Source organism: Andrena cerasifolii, chromosome 4 (genome assembly GCF_050908995.1).
Source record: "Andrena cerasifolii isolate SP2316 chromosome 4, iyAndCera1_principal, whole genome shotgun sequence".
Classification (NCBI taxonomy): Eukaryota; Metazoa; Arthropoda; class Insecta; order Hymenoptera; family Andrenidae; genus Andrena; species Andrena cerasifolii.
This window is the reverse complement of record NC_135121.1, coordinates 875,502-900,929: the sequence shown is the minus strand read 5'-3', so window position 1 is coordinate 900,929 and position 25,428 is coordinate 875,502. Positions and strand designations below refer to the sequence as shown.

Here is a 25,428-nt window from a genome sequence, read left to right as displayed (position 1 = left end):
TTGGACCATTTTCATCGGGAAAACATAAGGAAACGATCCACGTCACTTTCGCCAAGATCCGGTGCGAAATGAAAAGAATTTTCGATTCGCCACGTCTTAGGGGGCAACATGGTACGGCCCCCCTGGTCTCGAGGGTCGAAGTCCTCGAAACCCATCGAGGCACGGCTTATCGGCGGCGTTGCGTCTGGAGTCTTGGCTGCCAGGATCGGCTGCCAGGCTCGTCGCGCGCCTCAGACTCGTCCGCACAGTCGGAAATCCTGAGGCGCGCAACGAGTCTGGTTCCAAGTATCGTTTTTTCCTTTTCTAACTACCTTTTCTGTGTCTTATGAAAACTCTTCTGGATTCGAGGTTTGCGCGCGGGCAGGAGCGTGGTGCTTTCTGGCACGCGGGCAGGACTGTGATGCTTTCTTGCTGCGCGCCACGCAAGAGCATGGGTGAAAAGTTTGACCTGCATCACGAGCAATCAGAAGACTACCCCCCTTCTTCAAAACATCTTGCATATTACATTTCTTCATCATTTATCTTAGATATAACATCACTTGCATACCTATATGTATTTATTTTCTATCAATATTAGTTTTTATATTAAAACAAGCAGTGACATGGTAATTATTGCCGTTGATAGTAATATTTATGATCGTCACAACAGTGAATGTGTTAACTGCAATTTCATTTCCCAACACATTACCGGGAAACATTTACACATTTTTTAATGTACCCTTGTAAAATTTTACACTCGTAACTGAGTCATAAACCATTTCCATAATTTGTAGCACCTTCAGGTTAACCAAATATAGCTTCGTAAAAACAGATGTTTCAGTGTACCCTGCAGTAACAGCGTTTATGGTATCCTTTATAAGCCAGGTATATCGAGGAATTTGTATACTTTTCGCGAACGTATATCGCGATCGTGTCTTGTCGATCGTTTCGCAGATCAATAATATACATCGAACAGGTAGAACACAATACACCACTGCGGTGGATCGTGTAAAAAGCATGTGGAGTCGACGTAGAAACGGGAGCCCGAACTCGCTATCTCTAAGTAGTGACGCTTACGACCTTCTGGCCCGCGCGAAGGAGCGCCACGATCCGGCCTCACGTACTTTTGCTGGCCGCGCGGCGTGTGCCGCGCCGGCCCGCGCGCCGGACCGCGCGCAAGACCGCGCGCAAGACCGTCCGTGTAAAGGGCCCTAATAGGAACTAGGATGCGGATTTGTGGAACACGTTCTGCTCGGAATGGCCTTAAGAGGCGCATTCGTTTGAGAATCGTACAATGGAGTTTCAGAGCGCAGTAAGTAAGGCTCCGGCCTAATAGGCGCAGAGACACCTCTCTGACGTAGGTGAAGCGCAAGATAAATCTCGGGCGATTTCGCGCGGAGGCTGGTTACGGTACAGTGGTGGCGATGGCCGACCCCCCTGACACACCTCAAGGAGACCAAAAAGCGAGCGTCTTGTATTGCTTGATGCCGTATAACGACAGGCACAAGAGCTCCTGATTCCGCTCGCCGCGGCCTTTATATCGTGAGGCCGTATATCTTCGCCCGCGAGATCGGTGTTGGGCCCGCGGCCGCCTTGCGGTCGCGGCAGGAACTAACTCCCCCCCCCCCCCGGCCACGGTCCCGGGCGTTCGTATGGCTCGTGACGTGACTTCGCCACAAAGTTATGTTTACTACATGGATGCTGGCAAAACCCGAAAGCTTCTTATCTGTCGGAGACAGATTTGGGATTGCAAAATGTACAGGGCACATGGCATTTCGAGAAATCACCAATGTATTAACAAATTTGTTATCGGATTATGTTAAATGGCCACTTCCTGAAACCTATGATGCAATATCTCGTGTATGTTCATAATAATTATATAATATTTCATATTTTATTTATAAAATTGATCAGATATAATATATCAATTGCAGGTTTTTAAAACACGTTCACAAGGTTTCCCAGGTGTAGTAGGTGCGATTGATGGTTGCCACATACCCTGCAAACAACCTGTACATAATGCAAATGATTATTATAATCGAAAAGGTTACCATTCGATAATATTACAAGGTATGTATAATTTAAATATTTATAATCATGTCATGTGTGATTTATTGCTTCCCCTCAGGGTTACATGTCTCCTTTACATTTTCCTTAACCTAATCTTATCCTATCCTTATCCTAAGTCCTTATCCTACTTCCATCGCACTCGCCTCGCTCGCTCTCCCTCTCCGCTCTCCCGCTCACCGCCCCCCCCCTCTATCCACGCTCTTATACTATTCCCCTTTATCTCTCGCCTGCCGCTTTCTCCCCTTAAAACTACGCCTTTTCCGCTCTCTTCTCCTCCCCTTTCCTCCGCCTTCTACTTCCATTTCCTTTCTTTCATTCCATTCCTCCTTTCATTCATTAGTTCCTTTCTCCCTCCCTCCTTCCCTCTCCTTTCTCCCCGTTTCCTCCTTCTCACTCCCGTCTCATTTCCTCTATCCTCTTCATCCATTCCTCTCCCTTACCTCCTTCATCCAATATTTCCTTTATCATTTCCCCTATTCCTCTCTCCCCTCCCTCTTCTTCCCTTGCACATCTCTCTAAAACGTGTTCCCACGTCTCTTCTTCCCCCCCGCATACCCTGCATCTCCTCTCCTCTTCCTTCTCCCAGTACCTCCCCCCCCTCATTTCGTTCCCCAGCCTAAATCTTGCTATCCTCCTGTACCTCCCTTCACTCCATCCCGCTGCCAGATATTTCGGAATCCCCTTTGTTACTATCTCCCTGTACCATCTGTTGTATTTGGACTCCCTTATTTTTTCCCTTCTCTCCTCTGCCTGTCTCCTGCTGTCTTCATTCTTCATTTCTTCGTAACCCCCTCTTTCCCTTTCCCTTTCGTTACCTTCACTCCCTCCTCTCTCCATCCTAAACTCCTTTCTCTCTATTTCCCACCTAGACAACTCTCTCCCCTCCTCCCTCTCCCTCTCCTTCACCTCTTTCAGACATAATCTGGCCAACTCCCCTCCCTCTCCCCTGCTCAGCTTCTCCTCGTATTTCCACGCCCTTCCCCCCGCCCACGTCCTCAGCTTTTCCCTCTTTGTCTCCTCCCTCACCATATATCCTGGCGTCCTCCAGTCTACCCCCAACGACCATCTTATGAATCTTTCCTGTACCCTCTCTACCTCCTCCCTCTCCTTCCACCCCCATACCTCCGCCCCGTACCCCAAAACCGTCCACACCAGCGCATCGAACAGCCACATCCTCCTTCCCCAGTCCTTTCCAAATTTCCTTTTTCCAATTCCCCAGACCTGTCTCATTACGACCCCTGCCTTTTTCACCCTGTCCTGTATGTGCGCCTCATGTCCCCCGTTTTTCTTGAATACATACCCTAAATACTTAAACTCCTTTACTTCCTCAATCTCCCTTCCTTTCCATTTCCATTCCACCTTTCTGTCTCTCCCTCCCCCTTTTCTGAACCTTACCACCTTTGTCTTTGCCACATTAACCTCTAGGTTCTTTCCCTCCATGTATCTTTCTAGCCGCCTTATCATACACTCCATCTCTTCCTCTTTTCCCGCCAGTAACACTAGATCATCCGCATATGCCAGGGAGCATATCCTCCTGTCTCCTATTCTCACCCCTCCCCAATTCCCTTTACTTAGCTCCTCCTCCACATCCGCTATCAGTAGGTTGAATAGTATGGGGCTCAGCGGGCACCCTTGCCTTAGCCCTCTCGACGTCCAGAATCCCTTCCCTATCTCCCCTCCCACCTTTACTCTGCTAATTGTCTCCCTATATATTTCCTTAACCCTCTCCCTCAACCCCTCCCTTACCCCTCTCTTCTCCATTGCCTCCCATAATTTATTCCTGTCCACCGTGTCGAACGCAGCCTTCAGGTCCACGAACAGCGCTACCAGTTTACCCTTGCCCCTTCTGGTTTGCTTCCCTATCATGTGATTTAGCACGTAAATTTGGTCCACTGTTCCTCTCCCTCTCCTGAACCCTGCTTGATTTTCCGGGATCATCCCCTTCCCTTCCACCTCCTGTTCCAATCTCTCTCCCAGTACCGCTGCATACACCTTATACAGGGTCGGCATAAGCGTAACTCCCCTGTAGTCCTGCACCCCAGTCCCCCTTCCCTTCTTCACCAGTGGCGCTATTAACCCCTCCTTCCACCCCTGCGGCCATCCTTCTCCCTCCCATACTCTCCTGCAGATCTCCCATGCTGCCTCTGCCCCCTTCTCTCCGCCAGATTTCCAGGCTTCGTTTGGTATCCCGTCCCCTCCCATCGCCTTTCCCTCCTTCAGTCTCCTCAATACCTTTCTTATTTCCTCTTTGCTTATTCCTTCTTCCTCTCCCTTCCTCCTACTCCCCTCCCCTCCCATCCTTACCCTGTTTTCCACTCCCCCTAGCAGTCCCATGAAATATTCCTTCCACTCCTCACTCTTTATCTTTTCGTCCACCCGCTTCCTTTTTTTCCTTCCCCTGTTCACTATCTCCCATACTTTGTTTTCCGTTTTCGCTTCCGCTACCTCCCTTATCATCCTCTCCCTCTCTTCCCCTTTTTTCCTCTCGCACAGTTCATTGTACTCTCTCCTTTTCCTTTTGTACTCTTCCCTCGATCCCTCCCCCCCTCTCCATCTCCTTAGCCCTCTTCTCACCTGCCTCTTCATTTCCCTGGTTTCTCCGTCCCACCACCCCTCCTTCCGCCTTTCCTCCTTGCCCCCCTTCTCCTCCCCTTTCCTCATCACCTCCTTAATCCTTTCTGTTATCTTACTCACCGCCTCCTGTATCCCTTCCCCTTCTATGCCCACTCCTTCCATCCCCCTCCTAAACTCCTCTTTCATCCTTGCCGACCACCGCCCTCCTCCTACCTTTCTTTCCCTCACTTTTCCTCTTCTCTCCCCCACTCCTCCCTCCCTCATCGTCACCACCACCGGGTAGTGATCTGACTCCACTCTGTCCCCTATCTCCATCCTTTCCACCCCCATTCTTGTCCTCTCGTCCCCCAACACATAATCGATCACCGTCGCCCCTCTTCCCCCCGTGTACGTGTACTCCCCCTCTTCGTCCCCCTCTATGTTCCCGTTCAAGATTTCCCACCCCGTCTCATCTATTAGTTTTACTAAACTTCTTCCGTCCCTATTTACCTTCCTATCTTTCGACTTTCTTCCCCCTCCCTCCTCCTCCTCCTCTCCTCCCTCTATCCTGCCGCCTAGCGTTCCTGTCCTCGCATTGAAGTCCCCCCCTATTATTGTCCTCTCTCCCTCCTTCTGCCCCTCCATCCATCCTCTGATCCTTTCCAGCTTCCTCTCCATGTCCTCGTTCACGTATACTGCCACCACCGTCCATTCTTCCTCCCCCGCCTTTATTCTTTCCACCAAAATTCCTTCTTCTTCTCCCTGATCTCGTTCCTGTCCTACTTCCATCTCTTCCCTCACCCCTATCACTATGCCTCCCATCGCTCTCCCCCTCTTATTCCTTCTCTTTGCCCACTGCGTCTTCCACCTGTATCCCGTCGGCAGCCTGTGCTTAATCCTGTCCCATCCCTTCTCTTCTATCCATGTCTCCAAAAGCACTATTACTTCCCATTCCCCTATCCCCTTCCAAAATTCCACCTCCTTGTTTGCCACCCCCGCTACGTTCCAGAACGCTATCTTCCAACTTTTCGTTTCTTCCGTTTGTTCTGTCGCTCCCCTTTTCTCTCCCTCCACCCTTAGTTTTTTGACCCTTCCGCTCCCTGTCTCCCTTCTTTCTTTCCCACCTCTTCCCTGCCCCTTTCTCCTTCTCGCACCTCTTTTGCTCCCCATTCTGCCCTTCCCCTCTCCTTCCCTCTCCAGTCTCTTAGTACCTCTCCCTGCTCATCCCAGAACCACGTTTTCCCCTCTATCTCTATCTTCCCGTACTTTACTCTCACTCTATTCCCTTTTCTTTCCTCCTCTTCTCCTACCACCCTTAACTGCCATTGCATCTTTCTTTCTTTCCAGGTCAGATCGTCCCCTATCCTTTCCTTTCTCCCTTTTAGCTTCCCTTTGTTCCTCATTATTTCCCTCTTCACTTCCATGCTCTCCATTTTTACCTCCAGCATCACTTCCTCCCTCCCTTGCCTTCTTCCTCCAAGCTCCCTCACTCCCTCTATTCTCCCCTGTATCCCTACTACATCCAGCACTTCCTTTGCCCTCCTCATCGCCGTTCCCTCCCTACCTACCCCTTTAATTATAATGTTCTTCCTTCTCTCTTCTCTCTCTTTCATTTCTAGTTTTCTTTCCATCCCCTGCACCCTTGTTTCCCATTCTTCCCGTCCTGCGTCCTTCCCCACCCCTTCCTCTCTCCTTCCTTCTCCGACTCCCTCCTCCTTTTTCCTCCTCATTTCTAAATTCTTTAGCCTCTCCTCCATTTCCTTGATCTTCTCCTCCTCTCTCTCCACCTCCTCTAATCTTTTTTCCACCCTTTCCATTCTATTTCCCAACTCTTTCTTTTCTCTTCTCCACTTCTCTTCCCATTCTTCCATTTTCTCTCTTAATGACGCCATATCTTCCCTCGCCTCTCTCCCTTGTTCCTTTACTTCCTTCAGATCCTTCCTCATCTCCGCCCTCATTTCCTTTAATAGCCTCTCTATTCCTCCCCCCTCTCTTTCTCCCTCCGGTGATCTTCCTACCTTTCTACTCTTTTGGAACGCTTCTATTCCACTCTCTTTTCCATGACCCTGTTCCTCTTTCTCTCTCTTTCTCTTCCACAACTCCGCAATTTCACCTATGCTTCCTCCACTCATGCTCCTTTCCCTTGCCAGTCTCTCTGCATTCGTTTCCCTACCTCTCCTTTTCGCCTCTTCTTCCTTTTCATCTACCTTCCTCTCTGTTTCTACCCTTTCTTTTCCTCTTTCCTCTCCCTTTTCTCCCTCTTTCCCTTCCATCCTATCTTCCTTACCTTCCGCCTATTTCCCCTTCTCTCACTCCCTACTTTATCTACTGTCTCCGCTATATCCTTATTTCCTTTCTTCACCGCCCGATGTCTCTCTCTTCCTCTCTTTCTCCACTCTCCCGCCTTTTCCACTCCCGCTCAATCCTTCCCTCCTTACCCTAACCTCAAAACTCGCGTGCTTCCACCCTGTTTTTTCTCCTCTCCCTCACTCCCCTTTTCCTCGCCCTATCTCTCCCTTCACTCCCAGCTCCCCCTTCTCCCTCTGTACCCACTTTTCACACCCTACCTGCCCTACTAACACCTTATTCACTCCTATCTCTCACACTGCTCTCTCACACGTCACGCTTCTTACAAACCGGAAATGGAAGTCTAAATATTTATAATCAGTAACAGTTTATTCATTTTTTTTTATATTGGGGTATGTGATAACAAAGCACGATTTACAGACGTTTTTATTGGACTACCTGGGCGCATACATGATGCCAGAGTATTTCGCAATAGTCCTTTATATAGTGATATAACAAATAATGAAAATCCTATGTTACCACCAAATTACCACATAATTGGGGATTCTGCATACCCACTATTAACAAATGTCATGACACCTATGAGAGATAATGGGCATTTGATGAATTGCCAGATTAGATATAATACAAAATTGAGTTCAATCCGTTCTATAATTGAAAGAGCGTTTGGCCTTTTAAAAGGCAGGTATAGAAGATTAAAATATTCAGATATTTCCGACTTTGTGTTGGGCAATAAAATCATAGCATCATGCTGTGTATTGCATAATGTTATTATTGATGAAGATGAGGACGACTTTGAAATAAATGAAAATGAACAAAATGAAGATGTACACAACGAAGATGTACAAAACGAAGATAATTTACATCATTTAAATCAGAATGCCATAAATAAAAGAAATAACATAGTTTTGTTATTTTAAATATAAATATCTAGTTGTATTGTGTTCTTTATTGGTTCCCCTTACATACAGTAATATCGAGTAATCTATAAAAAAATAAATAGGTTCTAATTATTCACATGAAAAAACAATACATTAATACACTGTTTCAGGTTTTTTATTTTTCAATGATTGTTTGTGCAATGCTTTATCAGTACATCTAATAATTTATTTCTATCTGCCTGAATTTGGTTGCTTTCAAGAATTCTGTTGCTTAAAACGTTTATGGCTTCAACTCTTTTATCTTCAGTTTCTAACTGTTTCTTCCGTAAATTGTATAATTTTTTGCTTCGGACATTTGTTCCTTCCTGATAGGTTGATATTGATGGTTTGGTTAAATTGGGAGAAACTATTGAATCATCTGAAAATGCTTCCGAGGCAGAAATGTCTGGTCTTATTGTTATGTTGTCGTTTGAGTTGCCAGGATCATCTAAGTCGTTTATATTACCTGTAAAATTACATATTGGTAAAAACAATGAGCTACTCGAATGAGTAAATACAGGTGAATATGTGTGTTGTGTATTGTTACATGTAGGGTTACGATCTAAATTCATATTAGCATCGACAGGAGCTGGACTACTTGGATTTGGTGTATTGGATACTGGAGTATGTGAGGATATTGTCGGTCCAAAATTTATTGTTTTGTCTTTAGTAAATATATTTTCGAACGCATTAAAATATTCCCACTTTACGCGTCCACGACCAGTTGTCGTTTTGTTATTGTTGCCTTTAATAGTCCTGTATGTTTTTTTCATGTTCCTCATTTTTCGATCCAATATGTCTACAGTGACAGTGTTTCCATATTTTTGGAATATATCCACAATTTCCGTCCACAGTCCTTTCTTTTTTATTGTTGGGTTTCTGAAACTTAGTAAGCGTTCTCTATAGCACTGTAAGAGTAATCGTGTTGTTTTCGGACATCATTTGAAATTTGAATGTGTAACACATACAACCGGAAATTAGCATAAATATACAAAATTAATAACATGATGAAGCTTACATCTAATTCACAAAAGTTTTTTTAGTTACCTTCGGTAGTACAGTATTTCCTCGTTAGCGACTCGATTTTGTGTACACGATACCGACTCTTCGCTATCCCCACCACTTTTGTCTCACTCTTGCCCGGCGAAAGCTAGAGCGAGATGGAACGAGAGCGAGCGAGAGGCACTGAAAGCGAGCGAGGACGGTACGAGACCGACGACGCGTTGATGTTTTGTCTCGCTCCGTCTTTCGGACGCCTGACACTCTGTCCTTTGCGTGCGTGACGGGCGTGCGCGATGGTCGCAAACGCTTACCGTGGGCACGAAAACCGCTTCGCAACATCTTGACGCAGGCCCGTCACAAATCTTTTTTGCGCCCTAGGCGAACTTGTCAAATTGCGCCCTTTATTATAATACATTCATTTGAGTTTATTGATGACCTTACTCTGAATTTTTATTCGTAGTTTAAAACAGTTGCAGTGCAATTTGTAATATTTTATTTTAAAGTATATTTTCAACAATACCAGCAATGAAAATACCATTATGCACCTCTTGTCGACTTTCCGCCCTAGGCAGTGGCCTAATTTTGCTTATAGGGACAAGCCAAGCTTACAGGGGGTGATTTGAAACAACTTTTTCCTTAGCGAAAATATTGTCCAAAGCTTCGTTAACGAGATATTAACAAAAACCCCCGAGCAATCAGAGCGCGTGCCTTCCGCCCGAGCTCCCGTTGTAGCGTTGGCTACGCGGTAGGCGGCTGCGCTTGCACTACGAAGGTACGAACAAGCAAGTCGGCATGCATCGAAGGAAACCGCGTTACACAGTTTTTTTTAAAGCACAATCTTAAATAATAATTGTTTGAAGTGAGAGAACAAGAAATACGTTAATTTCATAAACGAAAAAGTTACGTAACAGAAAATGTACGACAAGTGTTCGTAATTCATTATTGAGGTAAAAATCCGAAGTTTAATTACGGCCAACATAACTAAATTTAAAAAATAATATTAGGTGTATGAATAAAGTCTTTCCGATTGGATTTACATAATCAGTATAAAGCAACCGAATTTCTATCGCAGTGATATTCGTAAGCTACCAGAAAAATGGCATAAGGTAATTAACAATAATGGAAATTATTTCGATGGTTGAATTGTTTTCATACTTTTTAAATCAAACTGTTACTGAACCCTAAAATCGAACAGAATTTATTTCTACACCTAATAATCACTAATAAATTAAATAACACTCACGCCTACGAGCATTCCTTTCCTTCCTTTCCTTCCTTTTCGGAATCCTGTGTCACTAAGTAGGTCACTGTGCCGATCCTAGCCATCGGTGGACGAAAAGATTTATGGTAGGGTTGCGCCCACTGCTCAGCTGATCACGTATAGGACACCACCCGAAGGTAAGGATCGCAACGTCAAGTGCGTCCGGGTTAATGTACCGAATACTCGCTTCGCTGCACGGCCACTAACACTGATCACGTAATTTACTTTTCATGGAACGTGTTGTTCCTACGTTATAAAATTGGTGACCCCGAAAGGAGCCGATTACTGTTAGTTGAGCAGTTGCTCGATGTGACCACCCTCAGCGTCTATGCACGCCTTGCGGCATCATTGACTCCGTTGAGAATAATCTTGATGCCAAACGCCGAATCGTACCCTCACTGGGGGTTTGGATGTGCGGGTATTCCCGTGCAAACGCTCGCACAGTAGCACTTGCGTTCCCGTCGTTCCCGGCGTATACCCAGAACATCGCGTAATATTCTTGAGCGGTGAACATTTCTGGAACGAGATTGCTAGCTGACTGACAGGATTTTTTCCAAGCAACTTCCTCTACCCCGTTTCTCTCGTTTCATTATGAGTTAACTCCCACCAGGACAAGAGGCTTTAGGTAAAAAGAAGCCTGGGCATTTTCGAAACACACGTGCATTGCAGAAGTGCAACGAACGACCCATCCTACACTTTCACAAAAGCCCGCGCTCCGTCCTTTTCCTGCCAATGTACCCGTTGCTTCGAGATAGACAGCAGACACCACGTGTTTCCTTTCGACGGGGCCCGAAAAGAATAGAAACCGAAAGTCTTTGGGTTGCTATAAAAGAGAAAAGAGTTCACGTCTGCTACGAGGCGGAACCAGCTAAGCCATAAATTACCCAAAACAAATCGTTCTCTATCGCCGACTCGCAGGACAATACGGTCATGAACCGCGACCCTGGCGAAATGCTTTAGCCCATCAGCCTGATTAATTTTAAATACGTCTCGCGGAGAGACACAGGAAGAAAGGGGGTAACTCGCTGACTGCGCGTAGTTCCACCTGCTTCGTCCTTCCTTCCAATTAAAGGCAGATCCCTTATCTCTAGAGTATAAGCACGCGCTCGACTTTCAAAACAAAAGCACGGGTTGACGTATTCCGCGCGAGAAAAGGTGGGCATGAAGTCCGATTGGTCGTAACCTAAAAAAATCTGGCCTGCATTCCTCCCAAACGACCACTGTTTTGAAGAGGCCTACTTCACAGCCACGTCTCCTCCACAAGGCCCACCAATATAAACATGCACTGGAATTCTAAAACAAATGTACGCGTCCGATTGGTCCTAATCTAACCAATCTGCCCTGCATCCCTCTGAAGCGGCCACTGTCTTGAAGAGGCCCCCTTCACAGCAATATCTCCTCCCCGAAGCCCACCTTCTCTCGCACGGAATACGTCGACGTGTGCTTTTGTTTTGAAATTTAAGCGCGTGTTTATACTGGTGGGCCTTGGGGAGGAGACATGGCTGTGAAGAAGGCCTCTTCAAAACAGTGGCCGTTTGGGAGGGATGCAGGGCAGATTGGTTAGGTTACGACCAATCGGAATTCATGCCCACCTTTTCTCGCACGGAATACGTCAACGCGTGCTTTTGTTTTGTAATTCTAGTGCGTGCTTATATTCGAGAGATAATGGATCTGTCTTTAATTTGAAGGAAACACGAAGCAGGCGGGACTACGCGAAGTAAACGAGTTACCCCCTTTCTTCCTGTATCTCTCCGCGAGGTGTATTGATGTTGGATATTACTTTTTAATTGCTAGTTCCCAAAAATTAATCGGGCTGGTCGGACAAAGCATTTCTACAGGGTCGCGGTATATTACCGTATTGTCCTGCGAGTCGGCGGTAGAGAACGATTTGATTTGGGTAATTTATGGCTTAGCTGGTTCCGCCTCGTAGCTGACGTGAACTCAGGGCATTGGAAAACGGAAACAGGAATGGTATGCCTTTTCTTCTTTATAGCAACTCGAAGACTTTCTGTTTCTCTTCTCTTCGGGACATTTCGAACCGAAACACGTGGTGTCTGCTGTCTATCTCGAAGCAACGGGTACATTGGCAGGAAAAGGACGGAGCGCGGGCTTTTGTGAAAGTGTAGGATGGGTCGTTCGTTGCACTTCTGCAATGCACGTGTGTTTCGAAAATGCGCAGGCTTCTTTTTACCTAAAGCCTCTTGTCCTGGTGGGAGTTAACTCATAATGAAACGAGAGAAACGGGGTAGAGGAAGTTGCTTGGAAAAAATCCTGTCAGTCAGCTAGCAATCTCGTTCCAGAAATGTTCACCGCTCAAGAATATTACGCGATGTTCTGGGTATACGCCGGGAACGACGGGAACGCAAGTGCTACTGTGCGAGCGTTTGCACGGGAATACCCGCACATCCAAACCCCCAGTGAGGGTACGATTCGGCGTTTGGCATCAAGATTATTCTCAACGGAGTCAATGATGCCGCAAGGCGTGCATAGACGCTGAGGGTGGTCACATCGAGCAACTGCTCAACTAACAGTAATCGGCTCCTTTCGGGGTCACCAATTTTATAACGTAGGAACAACACGTTCCATGAAAAGTAAATTACGTGATCAGTGTTAGTGGCCGTGCAGCGAAGCGAGTATTCGGTACATTAACCCGGACGCACTTGACGTTGCGATCCTTACCTTCGGGTGGTGTCCTATACGTGATCAGCTGAGCAGTGGGCGCAACCCTACCATAAATCTTTTCGTCCACCGATGGCTAGGATCGGCACAGTGACCTACTTAGTGACACAGGATTCCGAAAAGGAAGGAAAGGAAGGAAAGGAATGCTCGTAGGCGTGAGTGTTATTTAATTTATTAGTGATTATTAGGTGTAGAAATAAATTCTGTTCGATTTTAGGGTTCAGTAACAGTTTGATTTAAAAAGTATGAAAACAATTCAACCATCGAAATAATTTCCATTATTGTTAATTACCTTATGCCATTTTTCTGGTAGCTTACGAATATCACTGCGATAGAAATTCGGTTGCTTTATACTGATTATGTAAATCCAATCGGAAAGACTTTATTCATACACCTAATATTATTTTTTAAATTTAGTTATGTTGGCCGTAATTAAACTTCGGATTTTTACCTCAATAATGAATTACGAACACTTGTCGTACATTTTCTGTTACGTAACTTTTTCGTTTATGAAATTAACGTATTTCTTGTTCTCTCACTTCAAACAATTATTATTTAAGATTGTGCTTTAAAAAAAACTGTGTAACGCGGTTTCCTTCGATGCATGCCGACTTGCTTGTTCGTACCTTCGTAGTGCAAGCGCAGCCGCCTACCGCGTAGCCAACGCTACAACGGGAGCTCGGGCGGAAGGCGCGCGCTCTGATTGGTCGGGGATTTTTGTTAATATCTCGTTAACGAAGCTTGGGACAATATTCTCGCTAAGGAAAAAGTTGTTTCAAATCACCCCCTGAGTTATCCCTTTCAAGGAACTCCGACATTTTTTGGACACCCTGTATAACGCGTCTTAGACTAAATAAATCATTTATACTTTTGAAAAATGAAATTCTAATATTTTCTATTTTATGTACATATTTGTAACAACTATGCCAAATTTCCTAAATGAAAGGAAAGCCAATCTCGACGACCTTCGTACAATTGTATATATCTGCAACCAAGCAACAATTCATGCGCAGTCGGAGCACATACATAATTGTACGAAGGACGTCAAAATTGGCCTCCCTTTCATTTAGGAAATTTGACCTAGTTATTACAAATATGTACATAAAATCGAAAATATTAGAATTTCATTTTTCAAAAGTATAAATGATTTATTTAGTCTAAGACGCGTTATATATGTACTTTCTTTGGCTATGTACATACTGATTTCTGCCTGTAAGCTTGGCTTGTCCCTATAAGCAAAATTAGGCCACTGCCTAGGGCGGAAAGTCGACAAGAGATGCATAATGGTATTTTCATTGCTGGTATTGTTGAAAATACACTTTAAAATAAAATATTAAAAATTGAACTGCAACTGTTTTAAACTGCGAATAAAAATTCAGAGTAAGGTCATAAATAAACTCAAATAAATGTATTATAATAAAGGGCGCAATTTGACAAGTTCGCCTAGGGCGCAAAAAAGATTTGTGACGGGCCTGCGTTAAGATTTTGCGAAGCGGTTTTCGTGCCCACGGTAAGCGCTTGCGACCATCGCGCACGCTCGCCGCGCACGCAGTGTTCCATCTCGCTCCCCCCTCCAGCCAGAAAGAAGCGAGAAACGAACACTCGGAAGTAGGGCTCTGTTCACGATACCGACTCAACGCCGGTCCCGACCAGCGGGTCGCTAACGAGATAATACTGTACACTCCTGAAAAAAATGAAAGGAACACTATAATTTCCCGAAAATTGTGGTCATTTTCAAATGGCTGTTTCTCTGTGAAAAATAGTCGCTATAAATAATTAAAAAAGGCATTTTAAGACTTGAAGTTTCTAATTTTTGAGTCGAGGACTCAACATTTTTTTTCATCGATTATGATACTGTTTTATCAAGATGAAGCGCAGGAAACGAGGTTTCAGAAATTTTTGCCTGGTTTGGACGCATGGTCCGTACCAAAAAAATTTTTTCAGAGAAATCCAATGGAGGGCCCTTATAGAGCAAACATTTCTATTTAATTTCGTTTAATTTTGTTTTGTTTTATGATTTTTATTGACTGAATTAGTCGCCATGAAAGCAAAAAAGGAACTTTTCATTTCGAACGCCTATAACTTGCGAACGCATAATCGTATAAAATTTTTCATGAGTGTTTTGGAAAGCTAAGAAATTATCCTTTCAAAACCTTTAGTTGCCAATTTAGTGAGATTCTTTGCATCGTACAAAATTTATTTTAAAATGATCCCAAAAATTACATATTTACCATTTTTTGGTAAGCATAATGCCACTTCAAGGAAAAGAAGGGAATCATTCAAGTGTCGACGTTCTTTGCGGGTTAAGACTACCCATAAACACTGTGCAAAAGGCCGGACGAATCAGAAAAAAGGCATTTTAACACTTGAAGTTTCTAGTTTTTGAGTCGAGGACTCAACATTTTTTTTCATCGATTATGATACTGTTTTATCAAGATGAAGCGCAGGAAACGAAGTTTCAGAAATTTTTGCATAGTTTGGACGCATGCACGGACCAAAAAATTGTTCAGAGAAATCCAATGGAGGGCTCTTATAGAGCAAACATTTCTATTTAATTTCGTTTGATTTTGTTTTGTTAAAGCAAAAAAGGAACTTTTCATTTGGAACGCCTATAACTTGCGAACGCATAATCGTAGAAAATTTTTCATGAGTGTTTTGGAAAGCTAAGAAATTATCCTTTCAAAACCTTTAGTTGCCAATTTAGTGAGATTCTTTGCGTCGTATAAAATTCATTTTAAAATGACCCCAAAAATTACATATTTACCATTTTTTGGTAAGCATAATGCCACTTCAAGGAAAAGAAGGGAATCATTCAAGTGTCGACGTTTTGTGCGGGTTAAGACTACCCATAAACACTGTGCAAAAGGCCGGACGAATCAGATTTTTTTTCCGTATGTCCTCGATGGTTAAACATGCGATATGGTCAGAAAAATTGAACGATCACCTGTTTTACGTTATGTTTCTCTGTAAAACCCTTTTCTTTTGTTCTCGCGGCTTTTGAACGATTGTTGCACGTTTTATTGTTAGTTCAACGTCATTTTAGTAAAAAGAAAAGATTTAAAAAATTTAGGAAAAACATTTTCATCCAATCTCTTCGCAATGACAAAAACTGCACCTCAATAGCTGGCATTAGCACCACCCAAAGCGCGCCACGAGTTTGGACAATGTTTTTCTTAAATTCCCTGATTTTCCTTGAAGTGGCATCATGCTTACCAAAAAATGGTAAATATGTAATTTTTGGGATCATTTTAAAATGAATTTTATACGATGCAAAGAATCTCACTAAATTGGCAACTAAAGGTTTTGAAAGGAAAATTTCTTAGCTTTCCAAAACACTCATGAAAAATTTTCTACGATTATGCGTTCGCAAGTTATAGGCGTTCGAAATGAAAAGTTCCTTTTTTGCTTTCATGGCGACTAATTCAGTCAATAAAAATCATAAAACAAAACAAAATCAAACGAAATTAAATAGAAATGTTTGCTCTATAAGAGCCCTCCATTGGATTTCTCTGAAAAAATTTTTTTGGTACGACCATACGTCCAAACTAGGCAAAAATTTCTGAAACTTCGTTTCCTGCGCTTCATCTTGATAAAACAGTATCATAATCGATGAAAAAAATGTTGAGTCCTCGACTCAAAAATTAGAAACTTCAAGTCTTAAAATGCCTTTTTTAATTATTTATAGCGACTATTTTTCGCAGAAAAACAGCCATTTGAAAATGACCAAAATTTTCGGGAAATTATAGTGTTCCTTTCATTTGTTTCAGGTGTGTAATATATTGTTTATTATTGGAACAATGTTTTAGCATAAATTGTTAAAATTATAAAGCAAAATAAAAACGTAAGTCATACATAACATATGTCCCATGTGCCATTCAAAAGGTTAATAGAATATAGGTTATAAATATAAATAAATATTTGTAATCAAATACCTGCTGATAATCTAGTGTACGTCAATCGTATCGTGTACTACATACAAGATTCCATTGAACATATATTGTCCACTATAAATTTCAGTTTCTGAATTGACTGGGACATTTCCCGCACGTCCCGACATTTTGAACTAGGTGAATCCCCAACTGACCCCAACACGTTGAACAAAGCTAGCGTAGTTTATTTCCGCTACAAAACATGGCGACCGATCACTAAACGTGTTGAGTAGTTGGCAAGTGAGCGGTCACGTTCAGAGTAAAATCCAGTGAAATCACTCAACAGTTGAGTCCGCTGAACGCACCCAATATCTGGATAAAGATGCCATGAAAATTGAATATAATAGAACGTTTTATCCGGAGTATGATCAGTGCAATTGTGGACAACTATGTCTACGCTTTCTACAAACGATCGACACCAAATTTAAGGATTGACTTCCCACCATTCTGATTCAGTACTAGTTGAGTAGTTTCTCGGAATATGTCGTGAACATTCACTCTAACCGGCAAGAGTAGCACCCTCGCGGTAAGCTACTTTCCACCCATAGATTTGAGCAATGATGATTACGAGCTTGGTCTAACAACCTTTGAAACTTATCATACAATACCGAACATCGACTCGAGCAATGGCAAATTCTACTTCACCACAAACTATGACACCAACAACAACAGTGTCGATACCGACCATGAATACATTACGATTCCCCACGGCTCCTACGAACTAGACGCCATTGCCAGGTATTTGAAGCTGCGATTACTCGAGCGGTATCCTCAAAATCTCGGTGGCATCGATGTCAACGATGATGGTGACAACGATGTGTATCCTACAGTGTTGCGTCCCAACAACAACACCATGAAAAGCGAGCTGTACTGCTCGTTTACCGCAGACTTTACAAAACCTAATAACATTGGATCGCTACTGGGATTCTCGACGAATCGGGTGTTAGAACCAGGACAGTGGTACGAATCGAACGATCCAATTAATATCATGAACGTGAACATTATCCGCATAGAATGTAGCGTGACCGCTGGTACGTACAACAACGGGAAGCGCGTACATTAGGGTGTCCCTTATTTTTCAAAGTTTTTATTTTACAACGCATAGGCTCTAAATTTTTTTATTGTTCCCCAAAATACTAGAAAATATTTTTTTTACGTTATTTGATGCAGTGCAACCCGTGCCGACATGCGCGGAAACATGTTCAAACAAGTTGCGTTACAGGTGCGGCGCGTGCCCGCTGTTATTGTCATTCAGTCTCGGCTTGTCGGGTAATTAACGCAGATTGTTTTGTGTTTCGAAGATGTCAGTGGAACTAAGAAGCAATAAAAAAAAGTATTTTCTTGGTTGGTGAGGTAAATCACCAAATAACGGGTGCAAAATTACCGTCTAATCGTCAAGTTCTCGCAGTTCTATTTTTTAACATACGCGAAGTTAAATTGACTGTAAGTGAAAGCGCAAATCTTGTCATTAGGGAGTGCATTATATTCTGGGAAATAAGCTAGAATACCTACGAGAGCTGTTCCTAATTGCGTTAAGAAGCTCATGGATCTTTATCACGTCTGGCGAGACCTGCAAAAAAATTGCAAGAAGACACAGGATTTTCATAGACGCCGCGAGGCGGAGTTTCAACAGGATTTGGATAATTTATTCGATGTCGCACACACAAATGCTCTCGAAAAAATTAAAATAGACGAAGATAAAGTTTTCTTACAAAAACCACAGACGAGGTATAGAATAGACCTATCAAGCAATGTATTTTTGTGTCGCCGGTTTAGGGGGTCCTAGGACCCCCTTGCCATTTTAGTGTCGCATGCAACGTTACCGGTGAAGTCTCAAAACAGATTGCAACGCTACGCGTGGTAGGAACTAGAATTAAGCACGAGTAAAACTAGTTTATGTTTTGAGAGTCAATGCCCGCGATTTACAAATGTTTCTGTTAGAGTAACAATTTAAAAATCGTCTTATGAACATATTTCGTTCAACGGAAAAGAACGGAGGAAGAAAATAAAACGATATCACATTCGTCTTTTAACCTTGCTGCCCTATTCCGGTTTATTTAACGCAAAACAAATTTATTTAACATACAAATTTATATAAACAACACCATTATTTGTGGAAGACATGCTTTCATGATGTAACGTGGAATACCTCGCAAAGGAATTGTAACTTTGTATATTTCAATAAAATGCTGAAGCAGAGAGGACTTTAAAAATTGTGAAAAACTCAACAGTTCCAGTATCTCGCTGAAATATTCCAACTTGCACTTATTCTTCCATCTTAAGGGGGCCGTCTCCGCGGGCCTTTGAATGTGTGAGTACGCTCACACAAGCTAGGAAAAGCGTGCACGTATACGCGTGTAGTAAGCAAATCGTAAATTACAACTTTCGTCCTGGAATCGGCCCGAAGGAAGTTTTTGCGGGTACAGTTGCCTTCAGTAGACATCTGTGTAGGGTGGTCTGGTGCGTTTGAACGCTAATAAGCACCCCACTTTGAAATAATAATGAATTTATGACTCGAAAACTGTCCGAATGAAGCTTCGAGGCTTCTTCGTTGGTGGCGCTAATGGTGCACTGCAGCCATGTAGCACCAGCGTGACGTGTAGGCAGGGCCGACGCGAGGTTAGCTGGCGCCCTTGTGCAAACAAATTTTTGTTGTCCCCAATTTTTTGCACTTGTTTTCTATTTAATATGTTTAAAAGAATTACATTTATATTTAGTTTATGTGAGGTGTTAGATTCCTTTATTATTAAGCGTACGATCTAGTTTTTTTAGCGTCCCATTCGGCTGGCGCCCTTGTGCGGCGCATGGTTCCGCCGGGCCTGCGTATACGCGATGTAGTAAGCAAACCGTAAATTACAACTTTCGTCCTGGAATCGGCACGGCGGACGTTTTTGCGGGTTTAGTTGCCTTCGGTAGACTTTCGTGCAGGGTGGTCTGGTCCGTTTGAACGCTAATAAGCACCGTACGTTGAAATAATAATGAATTTATGAATCGTGTACTCAGGACAGCCCGAAAAATGACAGAATGAAGCTTCAAGGTTTCTCCGTCACCGGCGTTGATGGTATATTCGTGCCTTGTACCATCAAAACCGGTGGAAGTCCAATCTAGCCGATAAATGTAGGAAAGACATAGTTGCCGAGACGTATCGAGAGTCGAATCGCGCTGGTGCCGCATTTCCCCTATCAATATTTTTCCATCGAGGAGGCTTGAATGAATCACGGCGAAGCAGTTGGAGAACAGAGATGGGCAAAGATAATATCTGGATAAAGTCAAATAAAAGATACTACAGTATTGTCTCATGGAACGAGAGCGAGCAAGAGGCACTGAAAGCGAGCGAGGGTGGTGCGAGATAGACGACGAGATGTTGTTTGTCTCGCTCCGTCTTTCGGACGCCTGACACTCCGTCCTCTCCGTGCGCGATCGTCGCGCAGGCAAAGCGTTCCATCTCGCTCCCCCTATCAGCTAAAAAGAAGCGAGAAACGAACACTGAGAATTAGGGCTCTGCTCGCGATACGAGCTAAACGCCGCGCCGGTCCCGACCAGCGAGGATTTGGGCTGTTCGGCGGCGCACAGTGGGGCATTTGGGGTCGAAACACGGCACTAAGTCCTTTTACAAAAATATCGCTAAACTGCAAATTTTCTTTTACAGGTAGTTGATTGCAGGTATTGGATTGATTTATTGTAATCACTATAACTTGATTAGAAACAAAAAATATATAAAAAATGTTCTGTTAAACGATTTCGTCAAAAAGGCACTAACAACTAAAAAATACTTCTAGTGTTGTGCTACAATTTCGATGGTGTTTTTCAACTTTAAATAAAAACGTGGTTCAGGATATTTCATAACAGAATATGAATCAATTTAGTATAGCCTCAAGTGTCGAAATGAATTTGTTGCGAGATATCCTGCTCCACGATTTTATGTGAAAATACACCATCGAAATTGTAGTATAAGAAAATAATTATTTTTTAGTTTTTAATGCATTTTTCATAAAATCGTTTATTATAAATTTTTTAATATACTTTTTCTAGTTTTTAGTGTTTGTGGATTTACATTACTCTTATTGCTGTACGCAGTTTAATAGTTTGCTTGAAGAATGGTTGATTTATTGTTATGGGTTATTATTTCTTGGTGACTAGGTAATTTTTTCACCCACTCGGAGTTTTTTCATAATTTTGTATTGTCAACCAAACTACGCACCTCTGCAAAGTTTCGAGGGAATTGGATGGTTGGAAGTGGTTTAAAATTGAGTTTCCAGATTTGAATCAAACAAACAAACAAACAGAGGATCGTAGCTAAATAAAATCGTTTAATGGGACATTCCCAAATATCAGTATTGTTAGTACTGAACTCTGGTTTATATTGATAAATTTTTACAACCGTGGAATAACAATTCCGAAGAAAACCATGTACAAAACTATTATTGAAACAGACAATTCTTGTTGATATAAAAGATAATTTGATGTATAGTTAGATGAAAAAAAAGCGGCATATGTTTTTAGAAGAATTACAGCAGTCATAAATTTCATTACGATCGGCATGTTACACTTCGGTGATGTACCTTATTCAAATTGTATGCTTTGAATTTGCACATTGATTGTACAAAGTATTGCATCGTTCTATGTATAAATAAATACTAAATTAGTATTGTTTCATTGACATGTTTCCTAACTTCACTACTCAACCTCTCTATCTTTCAATAGTGCTATCCTCCTTTACGTTCAGCGAGGCTCTGATGCTAGACGCAGGATTTGGCGGGCTCCAGCTACAGCTGATGCACGAGGAAACACCTACAGCGGTGGTTATGTGTGCGTGACTGACGCACCGCAGTTCCCCACACATAACCACCGCTCCTGTCGATGTTCCCCCCTCCATCAGCGGTACATGGAGCCCGGCGATCGCTGCCTAGACGCAGCTCTCGTGCCGTATTCCTCCAAGCTTCTCAATAGAAGGAGCTGTGGCAACAGCGCGGCAGAGACGGAGACAACAGAACATGCGGCAACTATGCTGTCAAAAATTCGTCTACGTAGAGTATCGGTAGATGTCACCATTGTACAACTTCTTTTTACCGACCGCAGTAGTTTCATTAGGGTCCGTCTGTTTACAAGGGCGCTTCGATCGATTCGGACCATAACAAAAAGGAGACGGCCCCCTTAACACTATATTCGTATTCTGGGGTTCGGTAGGAACAATCGAACAACATTTTAAGTTACATATTTTATTCTTACATTCTACCATAGTATTGCAAGTTAAAGAAATTCTTATATACGACTAGAATATTTGACAATCGCAGCCATCGGCTCGGTTCTCACCGATTACCAGGTCTCACCGCGAGGAGGTTGCTGCGCTTGGAGACCCGTAGAGAGATAGATGGAATCAAAGTTCCATCGATCTCCCTGTACATGAAGCCTACTAAACCAAAGAGATGGATGGAAACAAAGTTCCATCGATCCCTTCGGTTTAGATATAGAATCTAGGGAACTGCCAAGCAATCACTCGATTAAAAGAAATTCAGGAAAGAAGGAAAGGCGAAGGGTAAGCATGAAACAAGTATTGGACGGCGCAGTTCCTACCACCCTGCTGTCTAAGTCGAAAGGGAAAAGTGCTCGGCGCCTCCCAGACGATTCCTGTTGCTCCGATGCGACTCGTCAGGAGCAAACACTTGACCTGACTCAAGCCGTCTAACACGGAGATTGGGTAATCGAACCGGGTTACTTACGCAGGCAGTGTACCAAAATGTGCACCCCCTACGCCCGAAACTTTTCCCTTTGGACAAGAACACCAAAGGATGAAACTGATCCACCCATACCGATTCCATGCTCAGTCACTTGCTTCCGCAAACGGAAGCAGCGGTAACCTCCTCATCACAGATGAGGAGCCAATAAACGAACAACAAAGTTAATGATTTAGTGACTGCTTGGCAATTTTACATGGGACCTTAAATACTTCATACTATAATAAATTAGCCTAGGCTTCCTTAGATGTCTTCTTTCACTGTCACTTTGCACGATCACTTTTCACTATTACTTTTCACTAGTTTCTTTTTAAATATATTGTGTTATTAACTCCATTCCCCGAGTAACGGTGAACCTGAAAAGCTGAAACAATCAACTACTATATGTTAGTAACGGTGTGGTCGGCCTGGAAAGAAATTAAGGAAAAGCTTATTGAGTTGGAGACGATCGAGATAATTTCGACCAACAGCAGAGCACGCACGAGCATGCAAAACCACCGCAGAGATAAGTACTTGAAGGAAAGAGCAGAGAATGTAGACCCATCGATGAGATGCATGACAGAGTGACAGAAGTCACAAAAAACCATCGAAGACATAGACGAGATGAAATGAATCAGGGAAAACCATCGAAGACATGAAATGAATCAGGGAAAACCATCGAAGACATCGACGAGATGAAATGAATCAGAGAAAACCATCGAAGAAATTCACGAAAATGAAATAAATCAGGAAAAACCATCGAAGACATGAAATGAATCAGGGAAAACCATCGAAGACATCGACGAGATGAAATGAATCAGGGAAAACCATCGAAGAAATTCACGAAAATGAAATAAATCATTTAAACCCATCGAAGAAATGCATCAAATAAAATAAATCATGCAAACCCATCGAAGAAATACACAAAATAGAACGACTCGCGCAAAATTCTCGAAAGTATGCATGGAAATAGGACAGATGATGGAAAACGACCGAAGAAATCAGATTTGACATTCGCAAAACAATAAAATTTTAAATGACTTACCGAACCCCAAAATTTCATCAGCACCAAGCGAATAAACGAACCCAGGCCAGAGGGGCGAGAGGCTGGCGGAAGATCCAGGGTTGAAATCCTGACCAGGTCCCCAGCAAGTTCAGCAGTTCCGAATGGTCCAGGTGGCTCGGCAGCTCCGGGGGGAGGGGGAGGAAGAACCAGGTCCCCAGGAAGTCCAGTAGATCCAGGTGGCTCGGCAGCTCCAGGGGGGAGGGGGAGGAAGAACCAGGGTTGAACCCCTGACCAGGTCCCCAGGAAGTCCAGTGGATCCAGGCGGCTCGGCAGCTCCGGGGTTCCCGGAGGTCCTTCGAGCCCGGAGGACCGACGACGACTGAGTACATGAAGATCTGTGAGCTCCTTATGTAGACTTCGAGGAATGATGTCCCCCGATCAAAACAAGGTCGACGGTTAGTTACAATTGCGAAATCCAGCGAATTCTTCGGCAAAAATGGATTTTCGGCTAAAATATCCATTCCAGTGGCTATTGCTGTGACAAATAATGTTAACAACATTTACACTAACCGCCCAGTATAAATTATTATTAACTATAATCGATAGAACTCGAGATATCAAGCAATTTGTAACATTTGGCCTTGGATTTGCAAATGATTTTCTGCGCCGACTGAATTCTCTTTTATTCTCAATGTTTAATCGTTCGATACATTAATGTTAATGCTTATACATATCACGTAGTATTATTTATAATGTATAAATACGTTTTAGTTGAACTTAGAGTAAGTGAATAGTTGCAGGAATATTTGGAGAAATATGAGTGAGATACTTGTTTCTCCCCCTTAGTTACTAACATCGGCGAAGTATAGGCTAAAACGATAGACCTATCACCTTATGGGAATTCGCGTTCACATCACTAACACGTAGAGGCACGGTACTCTATGAAACACTTTTTGGCAGGCACAGGCACTGACTCTACAATCGCGTTGCACACGATTACAAAATCATTTTCTGTTTTTAAACATCCTTCAGTTTCTGACAAAGTCTTCTAAGTAACGGGTATATCTGAATGGAATCCTGTTAAATTAAAAGGCCTCCCACATGGTCCAGTAATCGATGAAATTGATGCGCGAATTGAGAAATCACGAGATAATATGCACTATGCCATGCACACACTTCACTGAACCGATGAATTTCTCAGGACTAGACAAACTTTTATTTCACAATGCGGGTTTCAAAAGTAACTCGATTTGCAGTTGCATCCATGCACCACAAGACACTCATGCATCATGCAACTTTCTGCGAGACTTTTAAAATTAGATTTTACTGTAAATTTCAGTGTTGGCGGTAAACTAATATTAGGGGCAAACGGAATCCAATTATTATTACTTCACTGGAATGATTAAACAGTGCATTAGAAACTTGTGGGAATATCAGTAACAGCGTGAATTTTTAATACTTTTTTCGGCGCACGATACGTGAAAGGGTTCGCAAGGGTACGCAAAGTGCTAATAAACAATGTCATCTTGCAATTTATAGCTTGCACGGGCTTTGAAGAAATGCCATTTCTGAACGCCATGGTGTCTTGATCCACGAAATGGATTTTCGGAGAGAAATCCGCGTGAGTCGTTGACCAACCGAGCCAAAGCATACCGTAACAAAAGCCTACCCTCTTATGTCAAACTCTCTCTCTAAACAAGTAGGATGGAAGGGACCATGATCGCTGCTCCACATGAGCGAACGCGCCGTCGCCAACTGCCTAATTAATGCTCATCATTACGAGATGGCGTTGACATGTCGATTCCGTGAACACCAGGTGTAGTGTCCACATTTTTGATCATCACCAAATCTCCAGCCCTGTACTTCACGGGTTTTTTTCGCTTCTTATCGTAATAGGCTGTGTTATATTCATTCGCGGATGTTATATTTTTAACTGCTTTCTCTCGTAATTGTTGTGAATCACGTTCTTCATTACGTAGCTCTTCCAAAATCTGTCTTAAATCATCAT

The 25,428-nt window shown here is 43.1% G+C and overlaps 2 protein-coding genes across 2 annotated transcripts in view; one reads left to right on the top strand and one right to left on the bottom strand.

The window, feature by feature from the left end:
* Window positions 1-7,947: 7,947 nt before the first annotated feature.
* LOC143367918 (uncharacterized) lies at window positions 7,948-8,767 on the bottom strand (the record flags this gene model as incomplete). Its single annotated transcript, XM_076810187.1, has 1 exon — window positions 7,948-8,767. A coding segment is annotated over one exon (795 nt), but the record flags the coding sequence as incomplete, so codon positions are not given.
* Window positions 8,768-17,012: 8,245 nt separating this feature from the next.
* Window positions 17,013-25,428, top strand: part of LOC143368075 (uncharacterized) — a 153,843-nt gene continuing 145,427 nt past the window's right edge. The window contains exon 1 of the mRNA XM_076810449.1: window positions 17,013-17,166. The gene's annotated coding sequence lies outside the window, so the exon portion shown is untranslated. The remainder of the gene's footprint in view (window positions 17,167-25,428) is intronic.